The sequence below is a fragment of the Anticarsia gemmatalis genome, chromosome 13 (assembly GCF_050436995.1).
Source record: "Anticarsia gemmatalis isolate Benzon Research Colony breed Stoneville strain chromosome 13, ilAntGemm2 primary, whole genome shotgun sequence".
Classification (NCBI taxonomy): Eukaryota; Metazoa; Arthropoda; class Insecta; order Lepidoptera; family Erebidae; genus Anticarsia; species Anticarsia gemmatalis.
The window spans coordinates 9242319-9262426 of NC_134757.1; the positions used below are offsets into that span (position 1 = coordinate 9242319).

Below are 20108 nucleotides of genomic sequence, written 5' to 3' on the forward strand. Positions count from 1 at the left end.
CGTTCAATACATCACTATGTCTCTTGGCTTGGGTTATTAATTTATTCAAAATGCTACAGATAGTACTTGATTGCTACTGTATGAATTATTATCATACATGTTCAGACGCCTAATGAATAAGGATAGTTTGCATCAGGATTTAGATTGATTCAAATCAAACCAGACCTAGATCAACACAATTTTATTGTTTCATTACAATTTCAGCCTTGCTTTTATAAATAGTTTTATACATTATTTACATCACAAACATCTTTCACTTTTTGAGTACAAATTCCGTAAAAAGTTTTTTATTTTTTTTTCAAATTTTGTTCATATTTAAATTATCATTACAATTTTGTGTAGATATGAGAAAATAATTTATTTATAATACAATGATAACATGGATTACAATAAGTACAGAAATGGATCCAATGAGAAAATTAAATGACGTGGACCCTAAATCAATTGCTTACAATAACGATCATAACATTCTTAAGTGATTGTCTGTTGAGCTACAATCACTCTTCTCGTACTGTCATTGACGAGAGAGGCCTAAACTATTCGCTAACTGGGAACATCGAGTTACGACCTCGTCTTGCAGGAGGCTGAACGACATAGCTATCAATATAAGTCCAAACACTAAGTATGCACAACACGCGATCATTTGTACGTATTCACTTTTGGAGTTCTCTGTGCTTTGTTTAGATGTGAGAAAGCTTGTTGGGACGAAATCCCCGAAGCCTATGGTTGCTAAGGCGATGAAGCAGAAGTAGGCTGCGTCGAGGAAGCTCCAGTTCTCCCAGGCGGAGAATATTGCCGCTCCTACACAAATGTAAGCAAGGAGTAGGAACAGCACGATACCGACTGGTATGTGGCAATGTTCTATGCCGTGATGGATGTGATGCTGGACGCTGGTGGAGGCACTACTGCTGGGCACGGTACAACTCTTCATCTTGTGGCTCTCCTCGTTCCATATCAAAGGCACTCGTGATGGTGTGTCATGGGGACATATTCTGTTAACAAATGAAATAATTTTTAAAGAATTCTTTTGGGCAGAACAGATGTCAAAGTACAAAATGATACTTACGATTCTTCAGGGTCTTCAGAATCATCCAAATCGTCCTGACTCCTGTTCATCTGCAGTTCTCCACACTCCTCAGCGATGAGCTGTTCTATGACGGCACCTCGTGGCCTTTGGACAGTATTTCTGCCTCGTCCTCGACCGGGACCGTGGACTGTCGCCAGGCACTTGGTACTGCCCATCGTCTTCTTTCGGTCCAGCGTTTGAGTTTGGAGGGCTGATGATGTATGGGGTTCTAGAGAATACAAAAATTACGAATATTGAATTTGCTATTAAAGTTGCATTAAGATTCCCATTGTTAATGGGGACTAATCACAATAGATTTTTTATGGCTTAAAAAACTGCTAACAATGTTTTCTCATGACTATTCACTCCATTGAAGTTCTGATTAATATTACTATGTACCTTTTGTTTTCTAGACTTACCATCAGCCAAGGCACTGCGCTTCACTCTTCCTAACGTAGCTGACCGTGGACTTGCAGGGGCTCTCTCGAACACTTGAGAGTATTGACCTCTGTCGCCAGCTCTGGCTTTAACGGTGCCCGGAGATCTGTGGGTCCTCGGCGGGAACGACGTGTACTGGTTGTGTTCAGCTGGCTGTGGTAGGAGACGCTGTTGTTCGTGGAGTTGAAGGTAGTTCTCCGGCTAGAACAATAATGATTGGTTAGTGCTTCCGAAACGATTCCGCGCAAAAAGTTGTAAAAATACGAATATGCCTTAAACTGTACCACTAATTTAGTTTTTAAAACCACTTTTCGATATTAGATATATTTTTATGCAAAAGTTTCAAATAAAAATTAAACGGGATCGATTTCAAGACACAGCAAAAGCAGACAACGGCCTAAAGACAACAAAAAGAAACCAGATATCAAGGGCAGCATTAAACGTTACATAATAACCATTACAGTCAGCCGTTATTAAATATGAACTAACCGAAATGGAGCAAGGAAATCACTGGAACATTTTTGTTATTCGCTCCTTTTACTGTTATTTTATGTTAGTGGCTCGGTGTCCTGTGGCTTAATTACCTGTTTTTAAGACTGAGGGTAGAAACGTGTTTGTATTTTTGAAAGCGACGCTTTGCTGTGTAATTACAAGGGGAACGTTTGCTACGTAGTGATTAAGCCAACTACTCGTCATTGTTCGTGAGTAGAGGTGTGCGGGTTCTATGAGCATATTCATGCGTTGTGACTGCTTCTAGTTGCGTGTTGCTGTTGTTTATGAATATTGTTTATGTTGATTGAATTATAAGGCAAATTATGTTGGTTTCTATAGCGCTTTGTTGGTCATTTCATGAACTTAATTTGTGAATTTGAATTAAAAATCGATTATACATAACATTTCAATTTTCTTTTAAAAAATAACTAGAATAAATAACCATACAAACCAAAATCTTTGCACTAAAAATATAAATAAAATCTCTTATAAATCAACACACTAATTAAATCTCACAAATCATTACAAAAATCTTCTCAATAGAAGTTAAACAGGAAAAGTATAAGTTACTTACTTCCCCATCCTTTCTCCAAGTGTTAGGTACTTTTCTCTTAGTAGCTCTCAGCCAGGCCAATCTTGCCAGCCTGGCAAGTGAAGCACCGAGTCCTGCCAGACATGCCAGCGTGAGTGGCACGCCTGCAGCTGCATACGCGACCGTTGCAGCCCGACCCGCGGCGGTGCGAGGTGACACGTTGCCGTATCCTAGGAAAAGAAAATATTATTGATCTCTCCTTTGACGCAGTAAGGAGTATTGAAGGGTTAACGTGTTTATTAGCGTGTCTGATTGTGGTAACTTCACCCCATAAAGCATAAATCAATTTTGATGGCTATATATTTTGCAGATGGCGTTATTTATCAAAATTATTCGAGGAGCATCAATTATAACTCATACATTCATTTGTAATTTTTTCAAAATCCTGAACTTTCCAACCCAATTATTTCGAGACTCATGCAGTTTTAATAATATACATTTTTTATTTCCATCTCAACTTCGTAAATAAAACAAGAATAACAGCACGTATCTTCACAATTGGAAATCAATACATCTTTCAGGGTATTATTTACTAATTGCAAAGCTGACATTGAAATTTATTTACCTAGGCAACTCGTATATCACAATTCCAATTATTTTATTCTCAGTGTTTTGACATTTTATATTGTTTCAAAGTCGACCTACTCAGAATGTGCCTCTCAAGTTTATAATGTGATGATATGTGCCGTACATAATGGTGGCGGACTGCCAGCATTATTTATGTTCGCATGCACCATAAATTTGACGACAAACTTAGATTACAATATACTGTGTATCCGTTATTTCATTTCGCAAGATTTAAAGTCCTAAAGCAGGTCTATATGAATGCAACAATTGCGCGATTTTCTACAATTGGTACTGTCGAGTATCTAAAGATTTAAAATGTACTGCCAAAATAATAATAAAGTCCCTGCGACACCCGCTAGAGGCACTGATCAGATTTTAATACAAAATTTCTTCATGAGTAACCGGTTGTCAGTAGTCAAGCTACTCTTGTCTCTCTAATCCTCTCACGAATTTCTTTGACCAGTCATGTATCCATCTCACTCACCTATAGTAGTGATGAGCGTGATGCAATATATCAGTGCTCCTGAGAAGGTCCACTTGGAGTCCATGGCGAGTTCAGGTGGTTGTGCGTCGGGCGACTGTCTGGCTGCAGCCACGATGGATGATTCGAACTTTCTCAGCTGCTCGTGGACTAGGCGCGTCCAGTTGCGTTCGTAAAGAACGTTCAGACGTTCTGAAACAAACGAAACAGTCTTTAATTATATTTCTAATAGGTATGTTAAACTGACTCATTAAATCGTACTTGGAATGTTTTTGTTTTTTGTTAATTAAGTCCTTAAATTAATGTATTGTATTTTTATTGTACTGTATACTAGTATTGTCGTCCTGTTTACCGATTTCATAAGAACACAAATTCTGTTATGAAATATTGCCTTGTAGAAAAATCATGCGTTTTTACTTCTAGTTTATACACTTCTCTAGTTCTTAGCTTCTATTAGCTTCCTAGTCAATTAAAGTTCGAATATAAAACTTTTCTAATACCAGGTAGAAAACAAACACACAAAACCAAAGTAATGAGTTGAATCGTAACTCTCTGTTCTAACGGATAAAGCGTGACTTATTCACACAATCGTCAAACGTCTGCCATTTTCTGAGCCGAAGTAAAACCGTCTCGAGCATTTACAATTATTACGAAGATTAACTGTTACCCCCCAAACTGGAATTGGCTATCAAGCACCAAGTATTTGCGATAAGATCTTCAGTGAATAGACTATTATAATTTCGATGGGCCAACACTCAAATTAACGAGGCCCGCAATCAAGCTTTGTTTAGTTTAATCAAAAGTGAAAAGTACCATTTAACTTTTAAGGGTAGGAGTTGGTCTTTGAACAGATATTTTTTGTGTTACTTTGATTATCGGCGTTTGAAATTTATAACAAAGATTGCCTTAATCGATTTAGAGTTCACGACCTTGGGTTGAAGCGATTAAGTGACATTAGCGATCTGACGGCGCGCGAGGGTCTTGTGAAAAACGTCAATATGCAGATTAATGGATTCTTATTGTGTTTTTTTCTTAACTATTAAATTCCACAGAGTTATTGTGAATATTGATAGATGATTACTATGATGCAAATTGTGTTTACGATTAATGATTTTCAGTTACTAATTTACTGTCATCAGCATTAGTTTACACTACTTATGATCGACTTAGAAAAAAATATTTTGAATCTTTCATAAGTCAAAAGACGTGTGGACTAGCCGTCTTTTAATACATTTCATCTAAAATTGTCTTATTAAAATTATGTTGTAATGTTTATGAATACAAAAAACTGAACATAAATTCATTAATTTCCTTAAGGAAATTAATTCTGTATTTCAAGGCAACAACAGAATTTAACAAGAACTGGTAACTCATAGTAATGTAAATTAAGGTCATGGAAGAGAAAAATCTATTTAAAAGCAACATTGTAACATGTTTTTTATAAATTGGATTACTTTGGGACAAGGAACAAGTACCTAATAAAATATCAAACGATTTGTCTCAAGGATAGATAAGATTGTCGAACAGTGTTATTGTTTCGCTTTCTTGCATAAATTTAGTTAAACCGTTGATTGATTGTTTTTATACTATATTTATTAATAGTAGTGACAAGACTCACTCCGCTCGTTACTTATAAATTAGCTCAGTGTACTATTCAATCACGATCACACAAATCGAATTGATTGATTATTTTCTGAAATATATTCACCACCTACATTTTTATGACTGAATACTTGAAAAATAATTAACTAGTTTCAATCTTAGTACAGAGGATTAAGCCACTTACTTAAGACAGGCTTTAGTTTAAATATGAAATATCTTAATTCCCAACCATTAATCTTACAAATCCAAATTTCCCTAAGATCCCAAATATCTTATACAAACCTAATCTATCCGTAAATTCGAATTAAACTCAATTAGCGAATCAAATATTTACAAATACCTTTCATTGGGTACAGTCGCGTCCAGTTACACAAGTTATTTTCATTAAGGCTCAAAATCTTTTGTACGTGATCGGTCTTTGGAGCGGCTAATTTGAATTCCGACTGATTAATCTGTAAACAAGCAAGCACTTTTACTTGGCGACTGTACTGTTAATTGGATTTTTGTTTTTTTGACGTAACGTTAGCTCATTTTGTTTGTACTGAGCTTGCGAATTTGGTGTGGGACGATGTTTGTTAAGCGTGTCTTTTTGTTAGAGATTTTAATAAACTTAGAATTAGAGACATTCAAATCATTCTTTGGGTCATTGTTTCGGCACATTTCCATTGTAGACTCACATAGTTAGATGACATTTTTTTGCGATTTAAAAGGTTATTTTAAAAATTACAAGCTACTTTGTCCCATAAAATTGTTAAAAGATTACGCAAAACGTTTCACAAGGCACAGTACAAAATACTACATACCGACATTCGGTATACACTGCAAGCAGTCAAAACTCCGTTTTTTATTATAATTATTTTAACCTAATTGGAAAATATTGTGTCTCAAATAAAAATTTTAAAGCTTTAACAGAATTTCTCATAAAATATTTCTTTTTTACGATCTCACTTTCTTTCTGTTTACATAATCTCCTAACTCTACGTGAGTTCATCTAAAAATTCAATCAACCGTTGTTGACTCTCTCTAGGAGTAAAAAATCACGGACGTAGGTAGAAAGCATGCGGTGGCAGCCCTATCTCGATCTGTTTACGATCTGTGTCAGAATTGGTTTCGTGTTCCTGCATCGCAGGGGTGTCACGTTACCGGTAATTGATATTGAGCTTCGTGTTCGGATAAGCAGTAAGTGTATTACGAAAAATTTAAGACGTGTTGTACTTTGGTAATCTTTCTCAAATATTTACTAAGTTACCTTCGTAACAAAGGGACTTTTATTACTTACAATTTTTATGTACACATTATTTCCTATATACAATATATTTCTTAAGTCTAAAATTATTGTATTTGTTTCGAAGAAACGCGAATAATTAAACAAGTTATTCATATAATTTATTACTCCTAAATTATTCCATTCATCTTCATTTTCTCATTCAAAAGATATTATCAATAAACTTTGCTGCTTCATCTAAAAAGATACAAAATTATTAGAAAACAGAGTCCGTGGAGGCTATATTTAATATTTTACGATATCCGAACGTAAACTGAAGGCAGGATTATTTCGCTCGTGAATTCGAACGCAAGAACGCCCTATAAACTTTATACCTTGGAGCTATATTTGATATTTTGCGTCGAATAATATATAGAAGTAACATTATTATTAATGTAGATTATAGATACCGGTTCCACTTTAAACTCCTACAATAGTGTACGAGTACATTTGTGATTCTTGAAGCCACCGAGATTTTTTTACAAGTTCATACATACTTTAATGCTGAAAGACCTTTTCCGAGACCTAATATGTGTTTACTTTAAAATACATGTGATGACTCAGTACATATGCTACGGTAAGTTGAACTGTAGCTGATAGCGTAGACTACGTAGCACTGCTACGACAGTAAGTTGTGCTGTAGCTGATAGCGTAGACTACGTAGCACTACTACGCCGCAGTCATTCGTGGCACAGGTCAGATCAACAGATGTATTTAGCTCGTAATAAGTATATACCAAAGTTTTAAATCCTATTTCCAACCAATAGCGGTAAAACTGTGAATTGTTTACTATTCGTAGTTTCCTCCAAAACTACACAGAATAAACTAGCTAACACTTGCAAATAAACCTCAACAAAAGTAATTAAACCAAAGCACATGCAACGTTGACAGAAACTCGATTTCAAAACCGAATTCAAACTCGAAAAAAGGAATAGTTGTAAAAAAGTTTTATCAATTCGGCAATTCGGATATTTCGTCGACGCTAGCGGATGGATGTTCGGATACACATCGGTGCAACTTATATCGCCACCGTTTCGAGATTTATTCACCAACGATTTTTATTTCCGAACCAGTCGACTGTGGAGATACGCGCGCGGGCATTTTGTAAAATGCCACCAATCGCTGAGGAAATGTGGATGAAATATTTCAAAGTGCGCTCCTTGAGTACATTTTAGTGATAGAAATGTGAGATCCAACAGGTGTTACTTACCAAGAATTTGCTTTGAACAATACTTTAGATTTTGTGTTTTGACATAGACTGATCATTTAAATTTACTGAATGTAATTTGTCTTAGAGACCTCCTAAACTTGTGTTTAATTGAGCAGAACTAGGCTCTAATATACTAAAGTAAGTCAGGCTAGTTAGGAATTAGGTAGGTTCATATTTAAGCTAAGTTTCTTAGCAGAATGTGTAGTTCTTTTGCAAAATATTTTTTTCTGTGTCACTCTTTCTCCTTTATTTTCCCTTTCACAGCTAATAAATGTTTCACATACTAACAAAGTATCATAAACCAATTTATTCACGTCCATACTGTTCAATTGAAAACGTAAAATAGTTCGCATTTCGCACGATTACTTCGCGATACTATTTCATGGTCACGCAATACATCGCTCCATCTTGTCTTCCTATTTCCTTGTTTTATTCCACTTTTACAAGGATAATAATACAAAGTTTGTACGTAATTATTGAACATAAAATATTCAAATTGCGCTGGAATATCGAACAAACTAGCTTCATTTATATTCTTTATTGTAGTGAAATGGAATTTACTTAGACAGTTTGGATTGTAAATAAAATAAACTTTGCTTATAACTTTAAGTTATTACGTAGATTCATTAGTGTTAACTTAGTTTTATTAGTATTTCCTTCCCACGCTTGTAGACGAAAATTTAAACATATGAGATGACATTTGAAATTACTTGCATATAAATAGTGTATTATTCTGAAGCAAGTGTGCTTTACAAATGAATAAAAATGTCGTAAGGAAACCTTGTTTGGATGATATAGTTCATTGAACAGTACTTGAAGAAATGCAGTCTTCTACACACAATTAGCTTGCACGGGAAACCCAAGACTTAAACGCTACCTTATTATAGGAGGTGATCTTTGCTCAGCTGTTTGATAGTCGGTAATAGGTTAAAAATCTAATTTTATGATTATTTACTAATTAAAAAGTGAATATCAACATATAGGTCGTGTTATGTAAGCACAGATACGTAACAGTCTGGGTCTCGGTCAATATGTAAACAGCGGTGATCAATCCCGAGCTTGACCGCGGCATCCGATCGTAACCGCACAGATCAATCCACGCAGCCTCTACCTTTAGATAAATACGTGCAAAATGTGCTAAAAAAGGTCGACAAGTGTTATGTAATGACTTTAATTTTGAAAAGTAACATAAATTGATAGTAATCGTCATAAAATGCAGAGCTATTTTTAGATTTTTCTGTTCCTTTTATCGTATGGTTAGTGGACGAAGTTGTTCAAGGCTTATTACTTGCCCTCCAAAGCACGGAGACGCCCAGTTCAAATAACACTATGCAGTCACCGCTCTATGGAATGACCGTGCCAAGGTTTGTTTAACCCATGGATCGTTTGCCAACCGGTGAGCGCAACTGGCTTTGCGCCTTTTCTGTTAAAATTGTTACATAGCTTGTAAACTGAAAATCTGAAAAAAAGAGTGGGCTTACTGTAGACTCTAAGCTTAAGAAAATTGTACCTAAAATTATACTTTGATTCACTGGATATTTTATGCGGAAAGATTAACATTTTTATCATATTTCGCCCAAAACGGCGCTGTAACAGATAGCACGGATAATAGTGTTACCAAACATTTGCATTTCCACATCACTAAATTGCACATCATCCATTGCTTCCACTCCACGACTTTTAAACTAAACAACAAAACAACAAGTGACAAACCGAGCAATGGAACAGCGCAACAAAGAAATGGACAGCAACTTCCATCTGTGTTTCCAACTGCAATCAATAATCCGACCGCTCAGTGAGGAGATTAAGGCATTACGGAGCATTACCTTTGCCGTCCATTCTGACAGATTGCGATAAAAGTACAGACATTCAGTGGATGCGAACTTAAAGATACATTAAAAGGATTGCTGGTGGGGAAACAGATTACCTGGTTTGAACCAGTTTTAGATTTGTGATTTGTAAAGAAAAATAAACGTCTTGGTTCACTGGATGGAAGCTGAGGCTATGCATAGGTTGCAAATAAAGTAAATTGTTAGAAGGAGATATTATTCTGCTAACTTGGTGCTGCTCCCGTTCCGTAACTGTCATTGTTTTCAACAAAAATATTGTTAGCTTGTAGAGGTCAATGTTGAAAAGCTACACTGTGTTACGTGATAGTGGGTTTCAAAGAAATGGGCCTTTATCATCGAATATCCATTAAATAGGAAAACACAACTATGATATCTAACGAAGAGAAATCATGGGAATATATTTGATCAAATAAAAACCATTTGGTTGACTATGACCAGCCAGTTATACAAACTTACTCTTTGACAAAACAATCTAATAAAACCTTATTATACTTACTTAGTTCAGTGGGTTCTTTTACATCATTACCTTTCTTTGTTTTTCTATAAATATTATGTTTGAAAGCATTGTTTAACAATGGTTACCAATTATTATGTTCAAGTATGTTGCGACATAAAAGCCGTGAAAGCCTTTTGATACTGTTTCCATCAATTTGTATCGTTTACAATGAAATTACTATTACCTTTTTGTTTATGGAAAATAAGGAATAGAAACGAAATGGAACTAACAATAAATAAATATTACGACGCTACAAAATTCTATATATCTTTTGGTTTTGATATGAAGCTCACATTTCTACAAATTAAATAGTAAAAGTAAAAACAATAAAAAGTTACACATTGTCCCATTGCTGAGCAAGGAAAGCATAGCTAAATTTATAAAATAGAATTCTGGAGCAGTCAAAGTTGATTAAATACTAAAACATTTCATAAGGCTTAACCAGGAAATGTTCTTTTTTATCAATACGGATTTTCATTTACAGATTTTAACATACATATTTTTCATGAGAATAGATTGCATCCCCGATTCAAAATAAAAAATATTTACACATTTGATGTATCAAAGCCGATGTAACTAATATCCTAGATTGGAAATACTAAAGGCAAAGGAAATCTATGCACGTTTTCCATTTCACTCTGCGCTGATCACAAAACAGCGAGAAACGAGCTTGTGTTATTAAATTGTAGAAACATATCGCTGTCGCTTGCTTTGCTACCGGTTGAAACTTTGACATTCAGCAAATAGAAATGCTTATTGAGATCCGTATCGTTCTCTTTTACAAATTTGTAATTACTTTTTGTATATGGCTCTACCTCAATCGTGGAAGTGTATAATGTCAAAATACCCAAATGTTCTGTAAAATGATTTCAAGAGACTTTTGTGTTATAACATTTTTCTAAAATAAATATCAAATTAACAAAAAACATTTTTATTAAACACGTGTAACATAGTATTGACTGATCCCGTCTAATAGGCATACTTGTATCTCTACATTTGAAAATCAACCATAACGGAACGATTTAAAGTTGAAATTTCTTTGTTTTTCGTGTCAAAACTAGCGTGTTTCGTGTAAACATATACAGGGTGGTTTCGACATGCGGTAATCGGTAAACGTCCGGTAGGGCGCGGCGTCGCCTGATTCCCCAGTTATAAAACCTTTATTAGGGTTCGCGATGAGATGAAAAAAGGGAAAAACATACTTTGATGTTCCATACACATTTTTAAAGGACAGATTTTTTGGTTAACACGTGGTTGCTGAATGTAAAGGGTTTCCCAATTAAAAAATATTTGTAATTTTCTGGGGATCTCAATTATGGATTGGATTTCTTCTTTTTTACAGGTTTCATTTAATGTCATTAATTTCAATCATTTTCATGTCATCAATTTGACGAGCCATAAGTAAACGAATACGATTGAAATCGTTCAAAGATCACTAGGCGATTTGCCAGTTTGACATTATGAAAAAAATTACCAAATGAACAAAATCAGCAGCTCAATTCTCTACGACTATCGACTACCGACAACCAGCTTGTCATCGAGAAATTTCGTATAAAAATCTGATCAGCGCCTCTGACGGGCGACGTAGGTATTATTTTGGCAGTGCATTCTAAATGTCAAACTTTCGATACTTGACAGTAAAGACTGTACAGAATCGCACTACAGGCTTTTCAATTTGGATTTGTATCCTAAAATAAATCGCCAAATCCAGCCAGTTTGGAAGCCTGCGAATTCAGTCCATCAATAATTAAATACCAAATAGATGTGGGTAAGCTTTTTCAAGTGCGATTTTATTAATGGCTTCAAATATTCAAACCTATTGAGCACAATCCAGTGTCGAGTGGAAAAGAGATAAAACATTTAAATCAATTTGGAAACGTTAGAAACCGTTTAGGAGTTCTTTTTCTTATTCGATTTTATCCGAAATACGTTTAGGGTCATATTTTATTACTAACCTCAAAGTGGTCTGTTAAGAATGAAAATCGGCTAAAGTAGCAGCCAAATGTTTCGTTCATTTGCTCTCAACTTACCTATATAGAAAAAATCGATATCAAATTCTACTTAAAATAAATCCAATATCATATTAAAATTTCGGACTAAAATAATATTAGGTAACAATTTTTTCGAATACCTTATTAAATTTGCTGAAATTCAGTTCATTGCACTATTTCAAACTACACTACTCGTCAATTTCATGAGGCAGTTGTATTTCTAGCAAATGAAAACAAAACAAAATAAATGAAATAGTATATTTTATTTAAATTATTCAACGTTGACGACCTCGGCCATATCTGATTAGGAACCCCGAAGATATTTTCCACTTGATATACACTCTACAACATAAAATACAATTCACGAAAACATTTTAAAATGCGTAGGCTTTTTAAAAATAAACAAAAAAATAACAAAATGTTTGTTATTTTTTTGTTTATTAAAAAATAGTTGACGTTGTTCTACGATCAAATGAATTAGGTTTTTGTACGTTTTGTTATTTTTTTATATTTTTCATTACGCTACAGTCGTTTTTGCAACAATTTTACTTCATTTCAGTTTTATGATACACCTAAGGATATTTTGACGAATCGTTCCCGACAATCCAGTTCGTAAAATATGAAAAATTATTTAAACAGAGCAGAATAATACTATCCCCGACTATTTTTTTTAGATTTTAAACGTGAAAAGGTACTGCTATAAAAATATAAGCTTTACTGCTTTTCTTTCATGACATTTTAAACCGTTGTTAAGTAGTCCTCTAAATGTATTTTTGTAAGTCTCATTTTGTAAGTTTCGTTTACCAATATTTTCCGTAATTTACTTATAACGACTTCTATTCTTAACAATTTATTATCTTTGAGGGTTAAGTTTTATTGTTTATTGCTTATCTCAAGTATCCCAGAAAACACATCTTTAAATCTATACAAATCCATTCACTGTTTACTAAACCCATTCAATATCTACCCATCAATCTTCATTCAAATTAAAACGTACGCGAGCAATACCGTAACAAATCAATAGTAGGTAGGCTTGTGGCACCTTGGCACACAGTTCTTGGAGGCACGCCAACTAATTAGTCATGTAAATGGAAACTACACAACGCACTGTTTGGCGACATCAGTTGCCGCGAACTACGGATGATTTGGAAGGTGCAAAGATTAATCATTAGATTCTTTATACCGACATTTTACGCAATATAAAGTATTGCACAATGTTATTTATCGGTGGGGGGTGAAGGTGTAATAAAATTGTAAAAATATATTGCGCAGTATTGTGGTTTGGTCTAGGAACCACTTTAGAAATTAAGCTCTTAAATTTAGCAATTTTCTGTGTCAGAAACTCGTACCATCATGGGCAAAACGTTATTTTAACATTTATAAATTCTGAAGCAGAATTCTGCCGATACGTGCTGAACAATAGATTAAAACAAAAGCAAGACTACTTTCGCAGTATAAAAATAAGAATGTCAAAAGTAAGACATTAAAAAAATTGCTGCTAATTAAGTTCAAACTTTTTGAGCAAACCTATTTAAAGTTTTTGTACCTACTTTGAGTAAGCTAAGATAAAGATTTATAATGAATTTGTAAATGTAGTGTAAAGTAGAAGAGGGATAAAGAACCAAGCGGTCTACATCGATTGCTTTTGTTTACTTAAATCCGTACTCTTTTATCTAGCGAAGAAATATCTAGCGAAGAAATACTATTCGATAATAACGTAATAAAAAGTGTGTAGCTCCTCCATTGGCTCACTAACTCGACGACAAATCGTAATAGACGGATTGCAATCACTGATTAATCCGGAATCCGTGCAGCACATATTTCAAGTCGACTAAGTATCGACAATCTATTAAGTTTGTTAACGTCTCCCTAAAGTTTTCCTAAAGGGAATTCCTGCGAGTACTTGGATAGGAAATATTGGTAGCAAAATATAGATTTTGTGAGCAATTTGGAGTTAAACTTACAATAAGTTTGGGCCTCGCGTTCAATTTGTGGGTACTCGACGGTTAGAGAAAATTAGATATCCATAAAGGGAACTCTTCCCAGGACGACAAAGTAAACATCAAAGTGTATAAAATATTGAATAGAAAAGGTCAAGCAAGGAGTCGTGTATAAATTGATATTTTATTGACAACTTTTTCAAACTAAAAAACAAAGGCGAATTATCGACTTGTTTTTCATCATACTGAAAGCCGCTAAGGTCATCAACTGGCTATAAATTAATAAAACGCCCTTTACTAAAATATTTGTTTTAACAAACTCAATAAATATAAAATGAACAACAATCGAAGTTGAAAATCGTAAAATTTTAACAAGAGAATACACAAAACAAATCTCAATAATTCACGCCGACGACCGACTAAGTTTACAGTTCTCAAACTGATTAAATTATTTGTTGTCGAGTTCTTCAAAAATAAAATACATTTTTAACGAATCAGACGGATAATGAATTTGTCATTTGGACGCCCAACAGAGCCCAACAGACATTTTAATTGGCCTGTATAAAACTCAAACAAAGTTTTTATTGCGTCTCTCTTAATCAAAATTTTCGCCACCCGAAACCGGGGAGTTTTATTAGCACGAAATCTCAAGCTATCTTCAAGACTCATGACTTTTTGTAACTCGGTGTTATAATATTAAAAACTTCGCCTTTGATTTAAACTTTGCACAGTTTCCTTAATAAGAGAGGAGGAGCTTTTTTGCAGAGTTATAGTTTGAATACGTCGAGTGTAATCCGGGCAGGTGTCGGGATTCAGTTTCACGTAAGCCTTTTTATCAAGCCGTATCAGATTTACAGTCTCACATTCAGGGAAAATTTTAGAAAACTTGTACGCTAGTCTCGGACTATTGCTTCAGAATTATTTTTCACTGTTTAATTATAAATGGACAGAGATTAATATCTTGTGGCTTAGTTAACAAGCCGCGCGGATCGATCTCAGGATGGGTTTATCGGAGGGCACGGTAAATGGTGGGTCTGGGCTGTCATTTTCGAAGATCTTCGTTAGTCGTTACATTACATTAGCCAGAAACTTGAAAGTCTGACAACTAGTCTTACCGAAGGGTATCGTGTAATAACCCAGGTAACTGGGTTGTGGAGGTCAGATAGGCAGTCGCTTCATGTAAAACCCTGGTTTACAGCTGCATCGGGTGAGACTGGAAGCCGACTCCAACATAGGTTGGGAGAAAGGCTAAGCTGATATAATTATAATTGAACATCACTACCCAATAGTTTTATAATGTAAGTTAAATTAAATCTGATTCCACGTATTCCTCTACGACAATCGTTGGTTTCAAATGACGGTCGGTTCAGCCAGGCCGAGGCATAACCTATAATCATGCTGATCCCAGTAAATCATGGCAATCTACATGTAACATGGTATACATTATATAATTTAGTTGGTTACTATAAATCAATGAAATTTGTAGTGGATTCTATTAGAAAATGTGCAAAAAATTAATATACTCGGTATCGAAAACGGTATTAGATTGAACGAACTTTACAAACTAGAAAATCAATTTTCTAGTCCAAAACTTGCACCGGAGGGCATGTAAGGTGCAAAAACGTGGTTTATTTTGCATCTGTTTCTGCTTTTGCATAGCAGTTGAAAGCTTTCGAATAGAAAACCCATTTTGAGCCTTTGACAGCCGAAATTTTACTGTTCGAAAATGTTTGTGTTCGACAATTCAGTTAGTGAAAATTTGTAAACCTTTTACTTGAAGAATTTAATTGGTTTTCGTGGTAAAATAAATAGTTTGTATTTTCAAACGTAGCATTTCGTAAAACAAATCTTAGTTATTTAGTCAAAACAAGCTAAACGTGTAAAAAGTAGCCTGCTGGGCGTATATTTTTTGAGCTAAAAAATCTGAATTTTAATCAGACAATATCTAAAATCACTAAGTTCGTATCAAGCAGGCTCAGTAATTTCAGAAACACACAGACACACACACACATACAAGCAACGTAGCTCTTTATAACATCAGTATGACATTAGTTAATGCCTCAGGGAGACGAGTTCCTGTGAACGTCACATATCGATTCTCGTACATTGTGCGACAGTTATGGGACAGCATTATACCCGATCCATTTATAATATCCTCGATACATTCACCCTAGGGTCCAGGCCTACATTAATTAGTTCCGTAGGTAATACCTATTGGGTTATGAACGATAGCTCATTTCGTATGCGTCGTTTATGAATTTGATCATTGTGATTTGAAATTTAACGAGGCGACGATGTGTGGACAATTTGTTGTTTTGATGATAGCTCTGACTAATAACTATTGAACATTTGCTTTGTATGTTCAGTATTTAATCATACGGGAATTGCCCATTTTGAAATCTCTGTATATTTCCTTAAATATTTATTGGCATGTCAAAAATACGTCTACGTATATCAATGTGATGATTTTTTTAGAGAGTTTTTAAAGGATTAAAGTTTTCGGGACCCATGGATTGCATACGTTGTGTACTCTGACCTGACTTCTATTACGGGAGGAGTCCTACCCACAATATTTTTATTATAATGGATAAAATTAATTCTGCACGCTGTTTTTAATTCACTTCCATTGTAGACACTCTGTTGTCTCTGTGTTTGCTTGGTCAGTATTAATATTGTGTGCATTTCAAAATCCTTCTCTTCTTTCGATATTGATAAGGTCAAATAAGGGATCCAATTAAAAACTTTTACTTTAACGAAGGCAGTTGCGTAGGTTTTGTACAGAAGTCTAGGAATGTCAACCGTGCGTTGGCGTGATAATTGTAAAATATTTCACTTGTGTCAATGACCTCAACCATCGTAGGTTCAAAGTACGTTAGTATACGCATTGAAATAGGTTTGAGTAATGGTGAAGAAATGACGAGACACTATTCAAGTTCGCGAACCTAAAGACGTCGTAGATGACCATTCATATTAAATAGTTCTGAATATCATGTCCGTGTATTATTTGCAATATTTATTTGCCCCGGCCGACCCGCACAGCTCCCTTGTCTATCATTTAGTTTAAAATAGGACTAAAAGTAGTCTACATATAGCAGAGTTTTATTACTCACGTCCTGAATTCCATGACACTTGATTTGTTGGTAAGAGATTACTATAGCACTACAAACAGACACAGTCATGAACTTCCGTATTTATTATATCAGTATGGTATATCACAGAAAATTTCACTTTACACTTGCATAGACCAGGTACTTTTTGAAATGATTCGTGTCTACCTTTGACCAGATTATCCGATAGAATCAATAGCCTCTAACTTTCAAAAGAACTCCGACAGATTTCCAAATAAAAGTTCGACAAGTCTGTCACCCATACAATTGTGGGATCGTTTGTCCTTTGGCATTTGTCCGGCGCGGTTGAACTAGTGACGTCACATAACGGAACGAAGTGGGCATGGCTCGGTGGACGGATTCCGCAATCATCGTGTTTGGACTGTCATCAAAAATGAACGGAACTGGGGTTATTGTTGCGTATGTGTTGTGGTTATAATAGCAAGCTTGTTGATTTGGTATATATTATTAGACGGTTTTCTGGTAAAGGCTTTACTTTTAAGGTACAAAACAAGATTTAGGTTTAGGAATGAATAATTTGCTGGAAAGTATTTAGTGGAATATTATAGAAAACTTGATTTTTAAGCCACTAACGAAAATAAACCGGAAAATTACGGATTAAATAAAAGGTAACATTATTACTTACTACACACGTGTAGACTATGTAATCAGCTCAATTAGTAAGAACCAGGAACTTGTATCTTAACGTTAACATCACGTAATCTTCAGCTTAAACTTGTTGTAGTGTTGTAATATAATTTTTATTCAAAATATTAGATTATAAATTATTGTATAACGATTTTATTTATAAGCTAAAGTTGCCACGAGCCTTATTTGAAAAACATAACTAAACAACAAATTATATCATTATAGATTCATTTCTAAATATTTACTCAACTATAAAGCTAATAAACTATTCGATACTTTCATCTATTTTCCACTACGACATCAAAAAGAAATATCAAAGTTAAACGGCAAATCAATTCAATAAAACTACTTTAACCTCGAAGTTTCCTCATGCAATGAAACCGCAAACATAAACTATTGTTACCCAACCATTTATTTGAATTACAAATGCCATTGAAACGATGAAAGCTGACATTTTTCCAACAGAAATCCGTTTCAGATGTAAAGGAAATTAAATCGACTTAATAAATTAGATTTCCAAATCATTGGCTGCCTAAATCCATTATCGTAATGACGTTATTAGTGGGGATTGATACTAGTAATGGAAAAGTGTGAACTGTACGTACTGAGGTGCGACAAATAATTGAGTAGGTAAGTATCAGAATTTTATGCTAGATTTTGGTAATAGAATTATCCGTGAAGATTTATAAATTTTGATCAGCCTTATCGAAAACACTGATGACAATTGATACGATAGTCGCCATACTGTGACTGTGACTGATATGTGCTTAACATGTGCCATTCGAACTGTTTCTATATTTCATAGCCCGAACTACATTTATACCTAGCGAATTGATTCAATAACTGAGGGGAGAAGAAGTCGACGGAGACTTTTAGGCGGGGACCAGTAAGAAAATGCAGAGGTAGAAGGTGGAGCAAATAAGCCCTGAAACTTAAATCTCAATTACTTGCTTTATACATTTGCTTTTGACTGTTGCCCAACCAATATCCGTTCAAAAAGCCAAAACAAGTAATAAATGCGCATACATCTCCTCGAACTAACAGCTTAACTTAATAAACACAATTTGAATCTCAAACACGTTATCTGAGCCACTGAATCTACCGCACAACCTAATCTCCTGAGCCTAACTTTTAATAGGAAACTAAACTTGCATGCAATATCAAGTTTAATCAAACATGTTCTGTATGTTTTTCGTTCATTTTAATTCGAGAACTTTGTATAAAGGTGTTTAAGTAAGGCTACAGAAGTTCAAGAGAAAACAGAGGCAGATGCTTCAAGGCTGCTTTGTTTCGTTCAAGTTTTGAGACTGCTTTAAGTAGCAAGTAACTTGGTAGACTTCTTTAGAGTTAAGGCTTTTAATGTGATGATAAATAGTTTACATTGTAATTTTTAGGTTATCAAAGTGACATCAAAGTTTGTTTAGTCCGCAACGGATTTCCAATGGTGATGCAACGTCTGCTATTTGTACGATTGACTTTTATAATCCTATCCTGCTTGTAACTGTAACTGTGTTATCTTTTCTAAATTAGTAAGATTTTAAAAGTCTTATTCTAATAACTTATTACTTTGTTTGTAAAATTCTGACACAACATTTTACGCCCCACTTGGATTTTTTGTATTATAGACTCTTACCTAGGACAATATATTTGAAATTTAAGCCTACAATCTAATTTCAACAAACTTTAGTCTTCAATTCAGATCTCAAATCACTATTAAACTCTAAAACTAGACTCCAAAGAACAATACATAACAGTCAAACTATCCATTTCATAGCGGTAATAACGAACACTAATACGCGAAATCCTGTACCATCCCACAGTACAATTGTAGCGAAATAATGATCTATCTGTTATACCCTCGGTGTCAATTATAATCCGTGGTTATGAAGCTTTATGCTCGTATTATCATTAGTGCGGATTTCATTTTGGCCCGCAGCCTAATGTTCGCTATCGGAGCATATTTGAACTGATCTAGGATCAGTTATACGTTCTCAGATTTTGGGAAGTATTGTGTATTGGAATTGGATTATTATGATGAGAGGTATAGATTTGAGTTAGAGAAGATTTGAAATAATTAGAATTTTCTCGGAATATAAAGCGACCGTTCATGTGATTAATGATTACAATGTTGTTATAATTCTTGGTATGCTGAAATAATCCCCATATTCGTATATTAAACCAACATATTATACCATTTAATAGGTATATCAATTTATGATAGCGGATAAATGATTACTGTATCAAGTGTTTTTTTATGCAATGAAACAACACATGTCATTGTGCTTAATTTTTTATAATCATAAAGATTTGCATTTAAGTCATACGCTCTATACAACTGCCTAATCTTATTCTTTGATGACTTAC

The 20108-nt window shown here is 34.5% G+C and overlaps 1 protein-coding gene across 1 annotated transcript in view; it reads right to left on the minus strand.

Moving 5' to 3' along the window:
• Positions 1-229: 229 nt before the first annotated feature.
• LOC142977806 (potassium channel subfamily K member 18-like) overlaps positions 230-20108 on the minus strand; it is a 158921-nt gene continuing 139042 nt past the window's right edge. Inside the window, exons 3-7 of the mRNA XM_076121900.1 lie at positions 3640-3828; positions 2571-2758; positions 1486-1705; positions 1067-1295; positions 230-992 (exon numbers count right to left, since the gene is read on the minus strand). Of these exons, the coding sequence (XP_075978015.1) occupies positions 515-992; positions 1067-1295; positions 1486-1705; positions 2571-2758; positions 3640-3828 (1304 nt within the window). The 3' untranslated portion in view covers positions 230-514. The remainder of the gene's footprint in view (positions 993-1066; positions 1296-1485; positions 1706-2570; positions 2759-3639; positions 3829-20108) is intronic.